The 15,617-nt window shown below is 54.4% G+C and overlaps 1 protein-coding gene across 2 annotated transcripts in view; it reads left to right on the top strand.

Annotated features, from left to right (window-relative positions):
• Positions 1–979: 979 nt before the first annotated feature.
• Itpk1 (inositol-tetrakisphosphate 1-kinase) overlaps positions 980–15,617 on the top strand; it is a 133,344-nt gene continuing 118,706 nt past the window's right edge. The window contains exon 1 of one of the 2 annotated variants that reach the window (XM_087554335.1): positions 980–1,193. In XM_087554335.1, coding sequence (XP_087410461.1) covers positions 1,099–1,193 — 95 coding nt within the window. In that variant the 5' untranslated portion in view covers positions 980–1,098. 2 annotated transcript variants of the gene reach the window in all.

Genomic DNA, 15,617 nt, shown 5'->3' with positions numbered 1-15,617 from the left:
TCAGACCTTCAAAAACTGTCTTTATTTCTAAAGTCAGATTAAATGTCTTTCTTTACACATGGGAACCCATTTTTTTCCTGACTGTGTCTGGGGAGAGCCTCCAATTTCTTCTCCCTATGCCCGGAGCAGAGGCTGGAGATAGCTAGAATGCTAAGTACTGCACCATAGGCTAGGGTGGGGCAGGTGGCTCGGAGGATCCAGGCACTAAGGCAGACGCCGACCTATGCCCCTTCACCTGGCAAAGAAATGGCTCTCCTGAAGATGCTACGTGCAGCCTGCTTGCTTCTCTCCCTCAGTTGAAAGGGACCCCAGAGAGTGAACCTGGGGCAGCAGTGGAGATATTACAGGACAATTGCAACGAATTGCCTCAGGGGCAAACCCGTTGTGCTGCCAGGGAGCAACGAAGCCCAATGGTTTGGCCGCCTTCCAAGATAGACACAAGGCGCCCACACCACGACTCCCTCACCCCACACTCTGCACTGGCCACCATCCAGCACCCCGCCACTAGCGGCGGCGCCTTTAAGACTCAGCGGCGCCCCCTGGCGGCAACCCGCGTTTCCTCCTCCGGGAGCTCTGCCCCAGGCCCCGCGTGTGCGCGGCGTGTGCGCGGGCGCCGGGGCAGGAAGGGCGGGGGACACGGCGGCGCGCGCCACGAGGGGTTCCCCGCGCGCCCGAGAGGCACGCGCGGGCGAACGCGAGCCGCGGGAGGGCGTGCTCCTGCTCGAGCTCGAGGCACGGGTGAGGTCACGGGCGGCGGTCCCGGATCCCTAGAGTCCTGGAGCGTCGCGCGGTGCTGCGGGTCGCACGTCCCTGCGCGGGCGAGCCCCGCGGGGCGGAGGGGGGCGGTGCGGCGGCGGTGCGCGCCCACCCGCGGGGCCCAGCCAGTGGCGCGGCGCGCTGAGCCTCCGCCCCCGGCCGCCGCCCCGCCCCGGCCCGCCCCGCCCGCCGCCCCGCCCGGTAGGACCGCGCGCTGAAGCCCGCTCCGCGTCCCCGCCGCCGGAGGAGGTGCCCGCACGCTCGCGGCGCGCGCCGGCCCCACACGCTCGGCCTGTGGGCGATTTCCTCCGGACCCAGGCTCCCGGGCCGAGGAGGAAGAAGATGCAGACCTTCCTGAAAGGGAAGAGAGTTGGCTACTGGCTGAGCGAGAAGAAAGTCAAGAAGCTCAATTTCCAGGCCTTCGCGGAGCTGTGCAGGTGAGGAGGGACGCGACTCGGGGACCCCCGGCGGCCCGAGCCCGGTTACCCTCGGCGGGCGCGGGGCAGACGACCGCGACCCGGGAAGGAGCGGCGCGCGGAGGCTGGTTCGCAGCAGCAAGGTGGCCGCGGGGGGCCGCGGGCTGTGTCCGAGGGGAGCGTGGCGGCTGTGGGCGTTAGGCTCGGACCGCGGCTCTCAGGTGCACTGGGGTCGTGCCGGGAGATCCCTGTCCGTCCAGTGTGGTGGGACCCGGGAAATCCGGGAGTCCATGCCAGCAGTCAAGGGCTTGAGGGTACTTTTGGACCGGTGTGTTTTTCTTCCTCCCTCTCCTTCCCTTTAGTCGAACAGGGTACCCGCGTTTGTGTGGAGCCTACTACGTGCCTCGCGTGTACACAGCTCCTGAAGCTGTCATTGCACATCAGCCGGCTTAAAGCCAGTTGGAATGAGTAGCGATACTTGTCTTGTATGTGGTGATTTGCTGTCTCATTAGAGCCTCGCAGCAGCCTCGCAAATTAGCCAGGGTGGTGATTCTGGGCCACGTGTCTGAGAAGAGGGACACTTATCAGCAGAGAGGTGGGATACCTGCCTGTGGTCCCGGGGCCAAGGAGTGGCAGAGCATAGAAAGTGATGGGTGGACCCATGCAGGGTAGAATTGTCATCTGCCATCCGGGCTGAGCACCTCGTTCTCCCAGCACTGGTGCTTCAGTGACAGAGACCCAGGGCTTTGGTAGATCTTGCTCTTAATACATTACAGAAGTGCCTTGAGTTAGGTATGTGTGCCTTGCCTCTCTGCAGAGCTCTTGGTAACTGCTTCTCAATGAAAGCCTTAGAGATTCCAGCCCCCAAAGCCTTTTGCAAACTCGGGGCGGAAACCTTTTGTTAAGTAGTCTTTTCGCTTGGTAGATTTGATTTTTGAGATGGACTTGTCACTTGTAGTTCTGTCCCTGGTGGGTGCCCCAAATTTTGGAGAATTGAACAGTTGGGTTTCCATATCCCTTGGTGCACAGAGGTTCGTTAGCAGTCTGAGCTGATACATAGAGGCCGCCCTGGCTGCACTGCCTTGCCCCTCAAGAGCCTGCTGCTTGTCCAAGAGCCTGCTGCTTCTCTGCCCCAGGAGAGCCTTACAGGCCCTCTTTGACCACAACTGGATGGGATAATGCCTATTTATAAGGGGGTCCTGGTTCTGCACCCCTTAGTTCCCTTGTGGGTTTGGCCAAGTCTCCCAGACAGGCCTCTTAGGAGAAAGCAGGCTTTTCACGCTTGGCAGGGCGTTCAGTGCAGCCCAGAATTCACAAGGAAATCAAGAGGAACTTGAAGCCAGAGCTTTGGAAAAGCCCAGGGCTTATGGAATATTTTTTTTTAAAAAAGGACAGTTGGACGCTTGTACTGTAAATAAACACACTGTGAAAAGGTTGCCCTAGACAGCAGAAAAATTTGGAGAAGCCCCTCTGTGGTTATTCTGGAAGTCCAGTTCTGACTCGAGGGGACCAGAGCTCCCCCTGCTGTCAAATAATTCTTGGGAAACCCCAGTTCATCCCTTTCATCCTTTTTATTGATATGGGTTTGTGTCACCTTTATCTAAGCCCGAGGCTTGTCCTTGGCCTGGTGTGTTTTACTCTGTAGTGAGCAGGCTGTAGCAAGAGAGTCCTAGCAGAGGCTTAAGAAATGAGGATTCACTGGCAGACCTACAGGTTGACTTGCCCTTCCCGTGGGACCTCCCTCCTTTAAAGAGGGCGGGGGTGTGTGTTTCAGGGCACCCCAGGGTGTCAGCCCATCTCAGGGAAATCTTTATTGAGCATTCATTTCTCAGGAAGGTGGTTAAATTCAAGGTCTACAGACCTCCCTTTGCACACAGGTAGGCTTCAGAGAGATGGCAGAAAGTCTCTGGGCTGTCTCAGCAGCCCAGGAGTCCTAATGTGCGTTTTTTTATTAGTATAGCTTTCAGTGCATTGTAGCTGAAGCTTAAGAAGGAAAAGAAAACACCAGAAAGAGTTTTTCTGTTGCTTCTTTACTTTCAGGACAGAGCCCCCTGGTGGCCACATTATTAACGAAACAACTGTTGAGATAGTGACCCCACCCCCACCCCTCCCTCTACTGTGTTTTGTTTATTGTGAACGCTGGAGTGGTCTAAGTGGCTCCGGGGACACTGTGAATGGGTACCGTCCTGTTCTTGACATTCAGAAGCTGGGGGTGCAGCGCTTGGGTATTGATGGATGGTGAATTGTCGATGAATTTCCTGACAAAAAGGGCCAGGGGTGTTGGGAAATGACTTGAACTGTCTTCCAAGCATTTGTAGCAACATCCACCAGGGCAGTGGAATGACCGGTGTAATTGACGGTCGGGCCTTGTAAAACTCCTTTCTCGGGAGCTCATCTCATTTAGCCCTTGGTTTACAGACTGGGGTGGGGGTTGGGGTTGGGGGTACCAAAGGGGGAATGATCCATATGTCTCCTTTAAGAGCTCACAGTCCAGCCCCGAGACCTTGAGACTTGCTCAGAGAACAGAGCCTCTTTTCAGACACTCTTGTCCAGTTGCTGCTAAATGTCTCTAGGGGTGCCTTCCTTTTCCAGGTCAAGCTATGCCCTCTGCAATGTAACAGGTTCTGTTTTTCCCGAGGGGAGTGAGCAGGGCCCTTCCATAGGCCATTGGAGCCAATTCCTGGGAGGTTCCCTACCTATCATAGGCAGGTACAAAAGCCAACCTTTTACATATGTGCCCTGATAGCATGGGGCCAACAGATGGGCTTTGGACCAACCTGTCTCCAGTGGCCTTGTTTATTTCCACCCATCCTTGGTGTCTCCTCCCAAGTACAAGAATACGCTCTGGTTAGGCTCATTTATCCTTGCCTGCCTCTCTGCCTCTAGCTAGAAGTGACTTGGAAGCTCCCTCATCCCTCCTCTCTGTGGCTTTTCCAAGATGGGCAGTTGAGGTTCTCAGGGGAAGGGGAGAAACTGGGTTGGGCCTTGGGGAGTGTTCAGCTGAGGGTAGCTGGCTGGGCCCGGGTTTCCTTCTTTGGTGGTTAAGCTTCTCCTCCATCTCCTCTCCTCCTTGACCCTTATTCTAGGAGACCTGAGCTGTAGGTGGAAGATCCTTTGGCATAAGGTGATGGTGAGCCTTGCCTGTCTTCTGTAATTTTGTTTACTTTGGGACATTGTCCCCTCTAGCCCATTCTGGCCTCAAACACCTGATGACTTTGTTGCCTCGGCCTCCTGGGTGATAGGATTAAAAGTGTGAACCACCACACCAAACTTTACACTGTAGATTGTAACATGTCTTATCTCCTGCAAGCTCTCTAATAGAATCAGGGAAACTGAGGTTTGGGAACCTGCGAGGGACTGTGCCACTGGTTGGAGGGCTTATGGGAGCTTAGCCTGAGTCTTTACTGCATGAAAGCTGTCTCCGTGTTTGTTCAGTGTTCTTACCAAGCTAAGATGAACCATTTCAGAGGCTCCCGCTGCCTATCTGGGAGACTCTTGTCCTTGAGAAACCTGGGGGCCATCTGGTCTACCTCAGCTTTTGGGAAATGGACTCATGGGGGACATCTCAGACCAAGTTATGTGTCCTAACCCACCAAGACCCCTGTTTGTCTCAGAAGGGACCCAGGACTGTGTCGATACTTATGTGCACCAAGTGCTTTCTGGAGTCCAGGGCAGGTATAAGGCAGTAGGTTGAAGTACAATGCACAGTGTTGGTGCATAGTGCACATGGGGCTTGGAATTTGGTGTCTGCTGTAACCTGGTTTTGGAGAATGCTTCTGGGCCTGTCTTTTCCTGTAAGGTTGTACATTCCCATCCCACCCCACCCCCATGATTTGAGACAAAGTCTCACTATGCAGCCTAGGTTGGCCTTGAACTGTTGTTTCTTCTGCCTTGGCCTCCTCCCCAGTGTTGGATTTCTAGGCATTCCCAAGCATACCTGACAGTCTTCCTTTGTGTTCATGCTAGAGAATTGAACCTGTGCATGGTAGGCAAGTCCCGCTAAGCTACACCCCCAACCCTATTTTATCCTTTAAAACAAAGCCATCTGGAGGTTGCTTTCTGCTGAAATAGCTTAGTATTCTGGGCTGAAATTCTAGGAGATTCTGCAAGAAGAGAAAAGAGGATTGTTACCGGGGTTGAATGATGCTGGTCTGCAGCCCAGCATTTTTCTGTAGATTTCAGCTGCTGGCTTTGCTGTGATCTCAGAGCTCTAATGGAGAGAGACATCCCGGTCAGGTTCACTTTACGGCAGCTCTCGAAAAATGTACCCAGCCTTGCAAATAAACCTTTCTCCAGCTCTTGGGTGCAGGCTGGACTTGCTGTGGGGGTAGACATCGAGTCTTTGATTAACAGCTTCCTAGGTTTCCAGGGCCAGGTTCACAGCCTACCCTCCATGTGATGCCCATTTGGCTCTGTAGATTTAGTGACCTTGGACTACGTTTTAGTTGTTCTGCAGGTATGCTCTGGGATACTTACTAACTGATCCTCTTGCTAGGAGGTGGGCTTTGTGGAACTGAACTTCAGGTCATTGGATCGGGCTGAAGAGGCGGCCCACCCTGCCTGGTGGCTGAAGTTCTTTACCACCTAGCTTTGGCAGGGTGCTGCAGCCTCCTGGCTGGAGAATCTGAGGGAATTACAAATGCAAGGAGGAGGTCTCGGTTTCTTTCTTTCTTTCTTTCTTTCTTTCTTTCTTTCTTTCTTTCTTTTTTGGTTTGGCCATTCCAAAGAATTCATTCGTTCGGTGCTTTGTGAAAATGCCATCTTCGTTAATAATCCCATTACTGTTATTAGCTAACATTTCTGCCTCCCACCCCCTTTTAAATATTTAGAGCTTGAGATGAAGCTCAGTCGGTAGAATGCTTACCTAGCATGCATGAGCACCTGGGGTTGATCTTCCGCACCACATAAAACTGGGTGTGGTGGTGCATGCCCCCGCAATCGTAGCACGATGGAGGTGGAGGCAGGACGATCAGAGGTTCAAGGTTGGCGCCCCTGAGTGTTCAAAGCCATCCTGGGCTGTGTCTGACCTAGATTTCACTTTGTAGTACAGGCTGGCCTCTAACGTACAGAGACCTGTCTGCCTCTGCTTTCTAAGTGCTGGGATCTAAGGTGTGCACCAGCAAGCCTCCCTCCCCACACCCCCTCTTAAAATACAAGCACGTGCTGCAAAATCCAGAGGGCCCAAAGCATGTGATGAAAAGCCAGCTTGTCCTTTCTTGGCCCTGAGTTCAGCTGCTCAGGGAACCCAGCAGGCTGTCTCCACGGGCATTGATGTGACCAAAGGGGAGCATGCAGCCAGCCTCCCCTTACAGTGGTACAATTGCTTGATGCATGGGGTTGTCTTCCTTGGAGAAATTCCACATTGCTGCTTCCTTTAGAGCTTCTGTATCATGTGTGTTCTCTCTCTCTCTCTCTCTCTCTCTCTCTCTCTCTCTCTCTCCCTCTCTCTCTCTCCCTCCCTCCCTCCCTCCCTCCCTCCCCCCCCCTCTCTCTGCCCTGTCTACCTATCTATGCATATGCACTGTGGTTCAGCTCTCCAGAGGACGGAACATTTTTCTTCTCCTGAGGTTTCCTCCTGCTGCCCTAGACAGTTTGACAGTGGGTGCCCCCATCCCTTGCCTGGATGTGCGTTGACACGTGTTAGGTCAGAGGCCGCAGACATTCTACTTTTTCTTGCAGTCCTGAAACAATTTTACTGTTTCAGTTTCAGAGGGTGACAGGGTGGGAGGGATACAACTCACGTTCAGCACACAGTGGCCTGGCGGGTGCAGGGGTGAGAAGGAATACCCTGGTTGCATTTCTTTTCACCATAGTGAATAGTGAGGTTGAGGGGTCCCACAGGTACCGGACACGGCGGGGCTGATGACCCTGCTCCTCCCTGTTCCTAATCATCATGTCCCCCAGGCTCCCCTGGTTGTTCCTCTCATATGAATTAGCAGGTTTTGGGCATTCAGTGGAAACTTTGAGATGTGGTCTCTGCCTGGTAGGATCTAAAGAGGGCTTTTGTTTTTGTTCACCTCGGTAAACCTGCATTTGGAGAGAATGCTTGGGCACATCCTTTTAGAAAGTAATGCTGGATTTAGAAAGCAGGTCCTTCACCAGAAGAGCTTGAAGGCCTTCCTTTCTGCTTGAACTGTTTACCAGCCTTCCCCGTCCAGTGCTTCTGGAGAGCCAGCTTTGGAGAAGGTGTTGGAGAGAGAAGCCAAGACCTCCTGGATGAAGTAGCTGGTACGAGGTCACACAGTAGGTCCTGCTCTAAGGCCGGAGTCCCCTCCTAACGTCTGGAACTAAAGTCTCCCAGCGAACAGGCCCTTTCTGGGGGCTGCGAGGGAGGACATGATTGTATTAGAGAAGGTTGGGCCATTCCTGTTTGAATCTGTCTGGGGCTTTGTCTTGCCTGCTCCCAGCCTTCTCAGAAAGCAGCCTTTGTGGCCTGCGCCTCCCCAGCAGGGCCTCACAGGCTGGTGTCTGGGCCCCTTATGGTACCAAGCTGCAAGCCTGTGATGTCCCCCCCTCCCCCACCCCACATTACCCTCTCGCCACCACCTGTTTTTAAGGTTCACTAGGGTGGTTCTGTCTCCAGATATGTGAGGATTTGAGAATCACTCCCAGGAGGGAACCCCCCCCCCACACACACAAGGTTCCCGCCTCAGCACCTCCCCCTCCAAGCCTGTGCACGCTGGGTGCTCCACCCCGTAAAGTGCTCAGAGTGTCCCTGGGCACACCTAATGGACTATGCTAAGTCACCAGTTGTCCCTGGAGGGTGAATCAGGATACACAGGCCAAAGGCCTTCCCCCCAAGAACTGAGAGATGCCTTTCCTCCTCTTTCGCTCCCTCTGCTCTTCTGTGATGTTCTGAGATACCCGCTATGCACACACACACAGACATACACACGCGTACGCACACAGACACAGACACACACACATACACACACAAAACACACACATACGCACACACAAACACACAGACACACAGACAGACAGACACACATACACACACAAACACACACACACGCGCGCGCGCGCACACACACACACACACACACACACACTGCTAGGCTTGTCTTTCCTTTGACTAATTCTGCTTTGCATCCTGTCTGTCTTCTTAAAAAGTGGGGGAGAGATTTGGAATGCTGACACCGCACAATGAACACAGGTACCCAAAGGCAAAGGCATGTGGTGGGGTCAAGGAGCTGCCTGGTGCTTTCAGAAGCCCCTGCTGATCTCTGGCTCAGCCAAAGCGCCTCGTGACCCTCAAGTCCTCCAGGTCAGGAGAGAAGCACCTGAGGTGGAAGGAGGAAGGGATAAGTCCCGGGTTAGCCTCACTCGTTGGCCCAGCATCTGCCCAGTGCCCCTGTGCTGGGTTCTGCCCTTCCTTTGCTGGGCCTGTTGGAAGGGAAGGTGAGCCAGCATGTCTGTCTGCACATCACACACACTGCAAAGTTTAAGGAGTCTGGATGCTCGCAAACTGGAGAGGATAGTGCTGGGGTCTCTGAGGTCTGGTCAGAGAAGGTCTCTCCTGGGAGGTGGTTTTCACTGACAGGGACTGAGCACTCCCTGGAGATGCTGAAGGACCCACGGAGTGGGCAGGGTCCCCTGCCTAGGGGTGCAGAGCCTCGTTCACAGCCCTGAAGGGTCCCACTTGACTGAAGGCAGCCATCTTGGAAAGGGCAGCTTTGGGTATAATTCCAGGCGGATGTTGGATGTCGGCATCCAGAGCCTGTTCCTTGGAAGTGTGATGGAGGCCACGTGGCTGGCCCTGTGACCTTCCTACCATCCGAAGGAGCTGCCACCGTGCTCCGGTCTGAGGACAGGAGAAGACCTGCTCCCCTCTGGCCTGGCTCAGTTCTGCCTTTGTGTTGAGGAAGCCAGGAACTGTGGGCCCAGGGCAGGTGGGATGAGTGGGCTCCAGGCCAGTGGCCTTGCCCAGAGCCTGGGGTTGGTGGGAAACCCAGCTGATGCTTGTGCTTTTTGGGTCCTCATTGGTTTGCTACCGGCCTGTGCGTGTCAGCTTGCCTAGCGGAAGACACCTGGGCTCTTGGCCAGGCACACATCTGTCTTCATCTTCCTCCAGCCATCCCAGAAGGTGAAGCTTCTCCAGGAAAGCAGGCTGGGGATCTTGTGGAATGTCCTGTTGATTCTTCTGAAAGAAACAAAAGTCTCACTTACTGTGCTACTGGGCGTCATAACAAAACTCTCACATGTAGGTAGCACTGGGTTAAGTAGGCTAAACCAAGGCTGGGCAGGGCCCTGCTTCTTAGGCGGGGCCTTTTCAGATAGGCCCATTGGAAGCAGAGATTCCCAGGCAGGTGGTCTGTGCACACAGCTGTCTGCTGCAGGTTCCTGATGCCTAAGTCTCTATCCCTGGTGCTCACACTAGGCTTACCATGAACTAGCGGTCATCTGATGCCTCGTTGGAGCCCCAGCCCACAGGAGAGAGGGAAGGCAGGGCCACCAGGTTGCCACTTTCTGGGAAATCTGTTCTCCACACCTTTTAAGATTTCTTGCCTCTGGCTGCTGGTTTGCCTTGGAGTATACTGGTGAGGCAGGCTGGAAGAGGTCTGGCCTGGCCACATGCAGTAGCCGATATCAGAGGAGGCTCAAGGCCCAAGGGAGAGGTGGGGGAGACACAGCCCCAAGATGTTTTCCTCACGGTGCTCCTAGGCCCAAGCTGGGAAGCTGGGATAGCTGGCTGGACAGGTGGCTGCCAAGCCTCTGAAAGTTTGTACTTTACCTCCTCTCTCCTCCCTCGTATGTGAGTAGCTCACACTGGATCAGAGAGGCTGCTGGGAACCTCCACAGGCCTGGCATGATTGTAGATGGGAAACCCACTCTCCCAGGTGGGCGGTGCATCTATGTTTGCCTGATGAGAGAATTTAGATTCAGAGAGAGTCGGGATTCCCCCTTGGGGGCTGGTTGACTCTTGTAAAACCACACGGCTTCCACCCGCCGCCGGGTCACCTTGTCTTAAATGTAATATCCATCCCCCATGCACTCGGTACCCAGCTTCGAAGAAAACCAAAGTGTTACAAGCTGAGCATCGTTGGTGTGCATTTGCCGTCCCAGAGGGCGGTGGGCATGGCACTGAGCTCAGAGCTCAAGACTTGGCCAGCTGGCTCTGATGACTGTGCTTGCTGTTCTTCCCTCCCCTGCCTCTGCGCCTGCCTCCCAGGGGTGCTCTGCCTCCCAGGGGTGCTCGGGGAAGAGAAGATGTGAGTGTCCTCCCCTAGGACTAAACAAGAGGCCAGCAGACAGCCCTCTCTCCTGAAGGCTTTTGCCTGTGTGTGTGTGTTGCTGTCTTCTGTTTTCTAGAGGGGCTGAGGGTGGCCGTTGGGGTCAGGGGTCAGGGGTCAGAGGCCTCTTGCCTAGCAGTTCCACTTTCGTTTCTCTGTTTCACTCTTGATTCCACTCAGCTGCCAGGCCTGTAGTGAGGTGAGGGAACACAGGGGACAAATAAAATGGGTCATTTGTCCTAGTGAGGTTCCCAGGCCATTCCTCCCTCTGGAATGGACCGGAGTGGGGGTGGGGGTGGGCCCCAGTGTCTTTCTTTTAAAGGTATCCCATTCACTCCTTTACATGCTCATAGGATAGGTACCCATGACTGACTGCTGCATGCCAGCCACCCCAGGGTCAGAACAGCTTGAGAGAGTCTTTTTAGGGCCCTTGTTTGACTACCGTGTTCCAAGCTGGGGGCCTCCTAAGACCCTTGGATCAGAGCTGCTTTACAAGGAGTCAGGCCACATGGGCTGGATGAAATTTCTGCATCTTCCTAAAGCACCACACCCGTCCCTCGGAAATGTGAAGGAGACTCTGAAGAATGGAGCCGTTAGTCCCACCAGTTATAGAGCTGGTGGGCCGTGGCCACGGGTGGCGGTGGGAGGGGCGGGGGTTTGAGCCTGACCTGACTGACCACACAGCTTAAAAATTGTATTGGGGTCCTATTCGCTATGGGGTCCCCCGGGCCTGTTGCCTCCTTGTGAAGCAAGCCTACCTAGTGGTTCGGTGTAGAAACAGAAGTTGTTCTTCATGCACACTTTTCCTTATCTTGAACCGAATTCAGCCACACGCGTAGCCTGTGCTCAAGGAGGTTTGGGTAGCTAGTCCCTTTAAGGCTTTGGGGAAGGCTGAGACTGTGGGCATAGGTAGAGAGGCCTACAGTAGGTAACTTCTGGCATTTTGGAGATCTGAAGGTGCCTCAGCTGCGGGCGTGTGGTCCCTTCACAGGGTGGTAGGGGCATCGTGGGCTGCCTGTAGTGTGTGAGATCAGGAGTCTTGGAAGCTGGGCTTCCTGGAACACAAGCGGCCCTTCACAGAGCCTCCGTTTGCTCTCAGCCACGCAGCTGGATGCTTGCAGTGCCAGCCATTGCTTTCAGCCTCTCTTTGGAAAGCGAGGCCCAGAAAGATCCCTTTCTGGAGATTGTTCATGGTTGGTTCCTCCATGCTGTGGAATTTTAACATCCGTATAGGTGACTACGCACTGCTTGCCCGGAGGGTGACAGGTACTGGTTTACTTAGATCCACTCTGGTCAGATGCTGGGTCTGCCAAGGAGCCCTACCAACAGTATAGCTGCTATCCTGTGGTGCCATGCATGGCTGCCCTGTTTGTGAAGTGCTCTGTCTGAACTCTGACTCTGGGGAGATCCTGGTGTCCTTACCTGAGCTCAAGCATAGGCCATAGGTCCACTTTCTGTTTAAGCCCTGATTGTGTTCCTTCTGGGGTTGATTTGGGGACCCTGGAACCTTATCCGCTGAAACTAGATCCTTAGAAAGTTTGGGGAATGTTGACAAAGATCTCCCAAATTTGGCAGTCTCTTGGTAATATTTCTTATCAGGGCAGTTTCTGGGTTGGCCAACGGACGGCTTTCTGACTGTGTGAGTTTGCCGACTTAACCTCTGTGCAGATGGGGTGAGCGAGGGCATCTTACTGTCCTGCTCTGCCAGCCAGTGGGAACCGTGAACTCTTTTTTGTTTGTTTGTTTGTTTCATTTTTCCAGACAGGGTTTCTCTGTGTAGCCTTGGCTGTCCTGGAACTCACTCTATAGATCAGACTGGCCTCAGATCCACAGAGATCTGCCTGACTCTCCCTCCCCGAGTGCTGGGATTAAAGGCATGTACCCCCACTGCCCTGCAGGAACGATTACTCTGGAATCGGCCTAAGAAGGTTAGGCTTTCTAGGAGCTCTATCAAGAATGTAGCCTCAGAGGCCTCTTGGCCAGATTCCTGTCAGAGCAGGGGACAGTGGGCATGTTGCTCACTGGGGATCGCAGCCCCTGTGGACCTCTTCTCTAGGTGGCTGATTCGGCTGTGTTTAGGTCTTCTTGGGGTCTTCATTTCCTCCCCAGTTGGACTTGCTCTTGGTACCTGTGCCAAAGGTATTCAGCATTCGTAGGCTTCCCTCCTGTGTCCTGCAGGCCAGAGGCTAGCCCTGGGAGGAGCTGCCCTGAGCCACCCGAGTCACACCGTGTTCTGCAGGGTGAAGGGTGGGGGGGGGGAGGGCACGTTACATGATGGTGAGGAACACTGGTTTAGAACCTTTGAGCTACATGCAAAGAGGTCTCTGCAGGTGCAGGCTCGGAGGGGCAGGCCTTGCAGGTTTGTGTGCTGGTGTTGGCCTTTACCACTCTGGGGTCCTCAGGTGTCCCTCTTCTGACCCGAACAGTGCTGGGGCAGAGTCAGTTCTGTTCTGTTCTCGGCCATGGCTGGTGGACCCCATCCCTGCCATTGATGAGTGACTTTTGTCGATGGGCCCACGGTGAGCCGTAGGCCTTGCTCCAATTTAGTGGTCTTTCATTTGGAGAAAGAAAGATGAATGCCCCCCATAAGTCAGAGCCTCAGTACTGGCTGCCTTTGTCCTCAGATAAGCTTGGTTCTGTTTATCCCTATGGTCAGTCTACACAGGTGCATTCAAGGAGCTGGGGTCAAAGGCTGGTGGATGGATGCCCTTGAGCTGGTCTCCTCCTGCCGTGTTCACAGGGTCTAGGGGAGGCTTCCCAGCACCTTAGAGTGGAGGCTGTTGAGCGGACCTTGGGGTATTGACACTGAAGTGCTTTGGAGTGAAACAGTCCACGTGTTCTGTAAACAGGCCGGCCTGTTGCCATTTGGCTGTGCTTGGGGAGAGTTGAGTTATGTGTCTGCCAGGATCCCTGAGGATCCCTGAGCCAGGAGCAGCTTTGACCAATCAACTGGGTCATTGGATCCAGAGGAGAGGCTGGTTGGGGGGGGGGGGGGGGACAGTGATCTGTCCGACGCTCACCTCCAATGGTGTGTCAAGCCGGGTCCTGGCATCTGGCTACTGAGCAAGTCCCATGGGAGCTGTGGGAGGCCCCCCGGGAACATTGCTGCCTGGAAAAGTTGGCCACTAGGCTGCAGTCTCTCTACCCGAGGACCTTGTGCAAAGTGGGCAGGTAGCAGTCGGGGAAGCTCAGGCCAATGGGGCCTGGTTAGAGTTTGGGGCCTCATGGTCCTTCCTGGGGCCAGAGGAAGAGGAGGCTTGTTTGGAACCCTTCTGAAGCTTGCTCAACCTCTGTGGGCACTTCCACCGGGCCGCCCAGATTCCCAGGTGTGGACCTTTGTGATAATGGCCAGGTTGGCTGCTAAGCGGAGGCTCTGCCAGGGAAGCTCTGAAAAAAGGACTGCTCCCAGCCGGCTTCACTGTGGCCACCATGGATGGACAGCAGGGCTGGCCCGACCTTTGTCCCGTCGGCTGGGAAGAATCCTCTTGGGCCTTGAGCTGCCCAGGGAAGCAGAAACTAGGGTCAGAGCTCAACCCACTCAGAGGTCCTGGGAAGGGAGTTTGCCAGTCACTTCTGCTTAGCCATGGGGCTTCCTGCTGTCAGGAAGAACCCCAGGGCAGGTTCAGCCCTGGTGTTGGAGGCCATGGGAGGTCTTGAAGAAGGCCTAGCTTGATCAACTGAAGTCAGAGCTCTAGAAACTGAAACCAGGCTCAGTAAGTCAGTGACTTGGCCCATGCGGTTCTGAGAAGCCTCTGGGGGCCTGGCTCAGGCAGACTGTGAAAAGATACCAAACAGCTTTTGTTAAAAGGTCCTACTCCAAAAGGAAAGAGGGATGAGGTGGGGGTGGAGGTCACATTAACAAACCACCACAAGTTGGGTGTGGTAGTTCATGCAGGAACCCTAGCATTGGGGAGGTCAAAGCAGGAGAATCTCAAGTTCAAGGCCAGCCTGGACAATGTAGCAAGACCCTGTTTCACCTGGAAAAAAAAGAGGGAGGGAGGAAGTGTGTGTGTGTGGGGGGGGACTACCCATGCTCAAAAATTAACTGGCACTAAAGTGAGTTATACTAACCCAGTCCCTGGCTGCGCTGTGTGTGTGTGTGTGTGTGTGTGTGTGTCTCTGTGTGTCTGTGTGTGTGTAGGCACCTGAGATTCTTCTGCACTTTTCCTCTCTGTGCTGACTTTGAATTGTCAGTGTCTCTAGGAAATAACTCAGGAAGATAGGTTGGTTACCTTTGCTCTTCTTGGGTAACACTGGGCCTGGCCATGCTCTGGTCAATCTCTTTTGGAGGCTTGACCTCCCAAGGGGTTCATGGTCACCCTTTCCCTTTGTTTTAGTCAGCTCTGGCTTCTGTAACAAATACCACAACCTGGGGGACCATAGCCTGGGGGCTCAAAACACACAGTTGTCCTGGTTGGAGACTGGAAGTTCAGGGAAGGCCTTTTCCTAGTACACAGACAGCCGCTTTCTAGGTATGTCCACTGGTGTCAGCAGGAGGAGCAAACTGATCTTTCCCTTTTGTTAAATAAGGGTGCTGACCCCATGTGGGATCCCTTCCTTACAATCACACCAGAACTTAATTATTTCCCAAAGACTTGTCCAACGCTGTCTCAGTGAAGAGTAAGGCTTTTCAACCTCCGAGGCTTTTTGGCCGGACACCTGCTTTCAGTCTGACATTCCTCTTGCTCTGCCGGCTGAGACACTGCCTTCATCAGACTGGGAGGGACTTGAGGATCTGCTCATCACCGTTGGGTCCTGTGGGGGAGGCGGGCCAGCATGCAGGGCATGGCCAAACTTGAGCTCTGTAAAATGGGTTATCAGTGTCCTTCTGAGGCAGTTTGGGGATGAGGAGGCTCCACCGAACTGGTGGAGGTGGGTTCTAGTGCAGTGGGGGGTATGATTCTGATTTATTCTCATTTAACCATCCAACCCTCCTCCCCCTCCCCCAGCTGAAGATGCGTTCGATTATTATCGCCAGTCTCCGAACTGGTCTAAGGCCCGTGGCTAGTGTGGCCCTTTAAGCCTGGAGGCCATGTCTTCTGCCTTATGCCAGCCAGGGTGGGGAGCTGAGGCCTGTGGAGGGTTGGGGAGGGAAGGTTCAGGGAGAGACAGCCTGTGGTGAAGACCCACAGGGTGACTTCCTCAGTGCCCCTCCCCCCTTTCACCAACGCTTCCTCCTCTCCACCCTTATCCCATTTGTTTGTGAGAAGGG

The sequence above is a fragment of the Rattus norvegicus genome, chromosome 6, assembly GCF_021556685.1.
Source record: "Rattus norvegicus strain SHRSP/BbbUtx chromosome 6, alternate assembly SHRSP_T2T, whole genome shotgun sequence".
In the NCBI taxonomy this organism is placed as follows: domain Eukaryota; kingdom Metazoa; phylum Chordata; class Mammalia; order Rodentia; family Muridae; genus Rattus; species Rattus norvegicus.
This window is presented reverse-complemented; position numbering and strand designations above follow the sequence as displayed.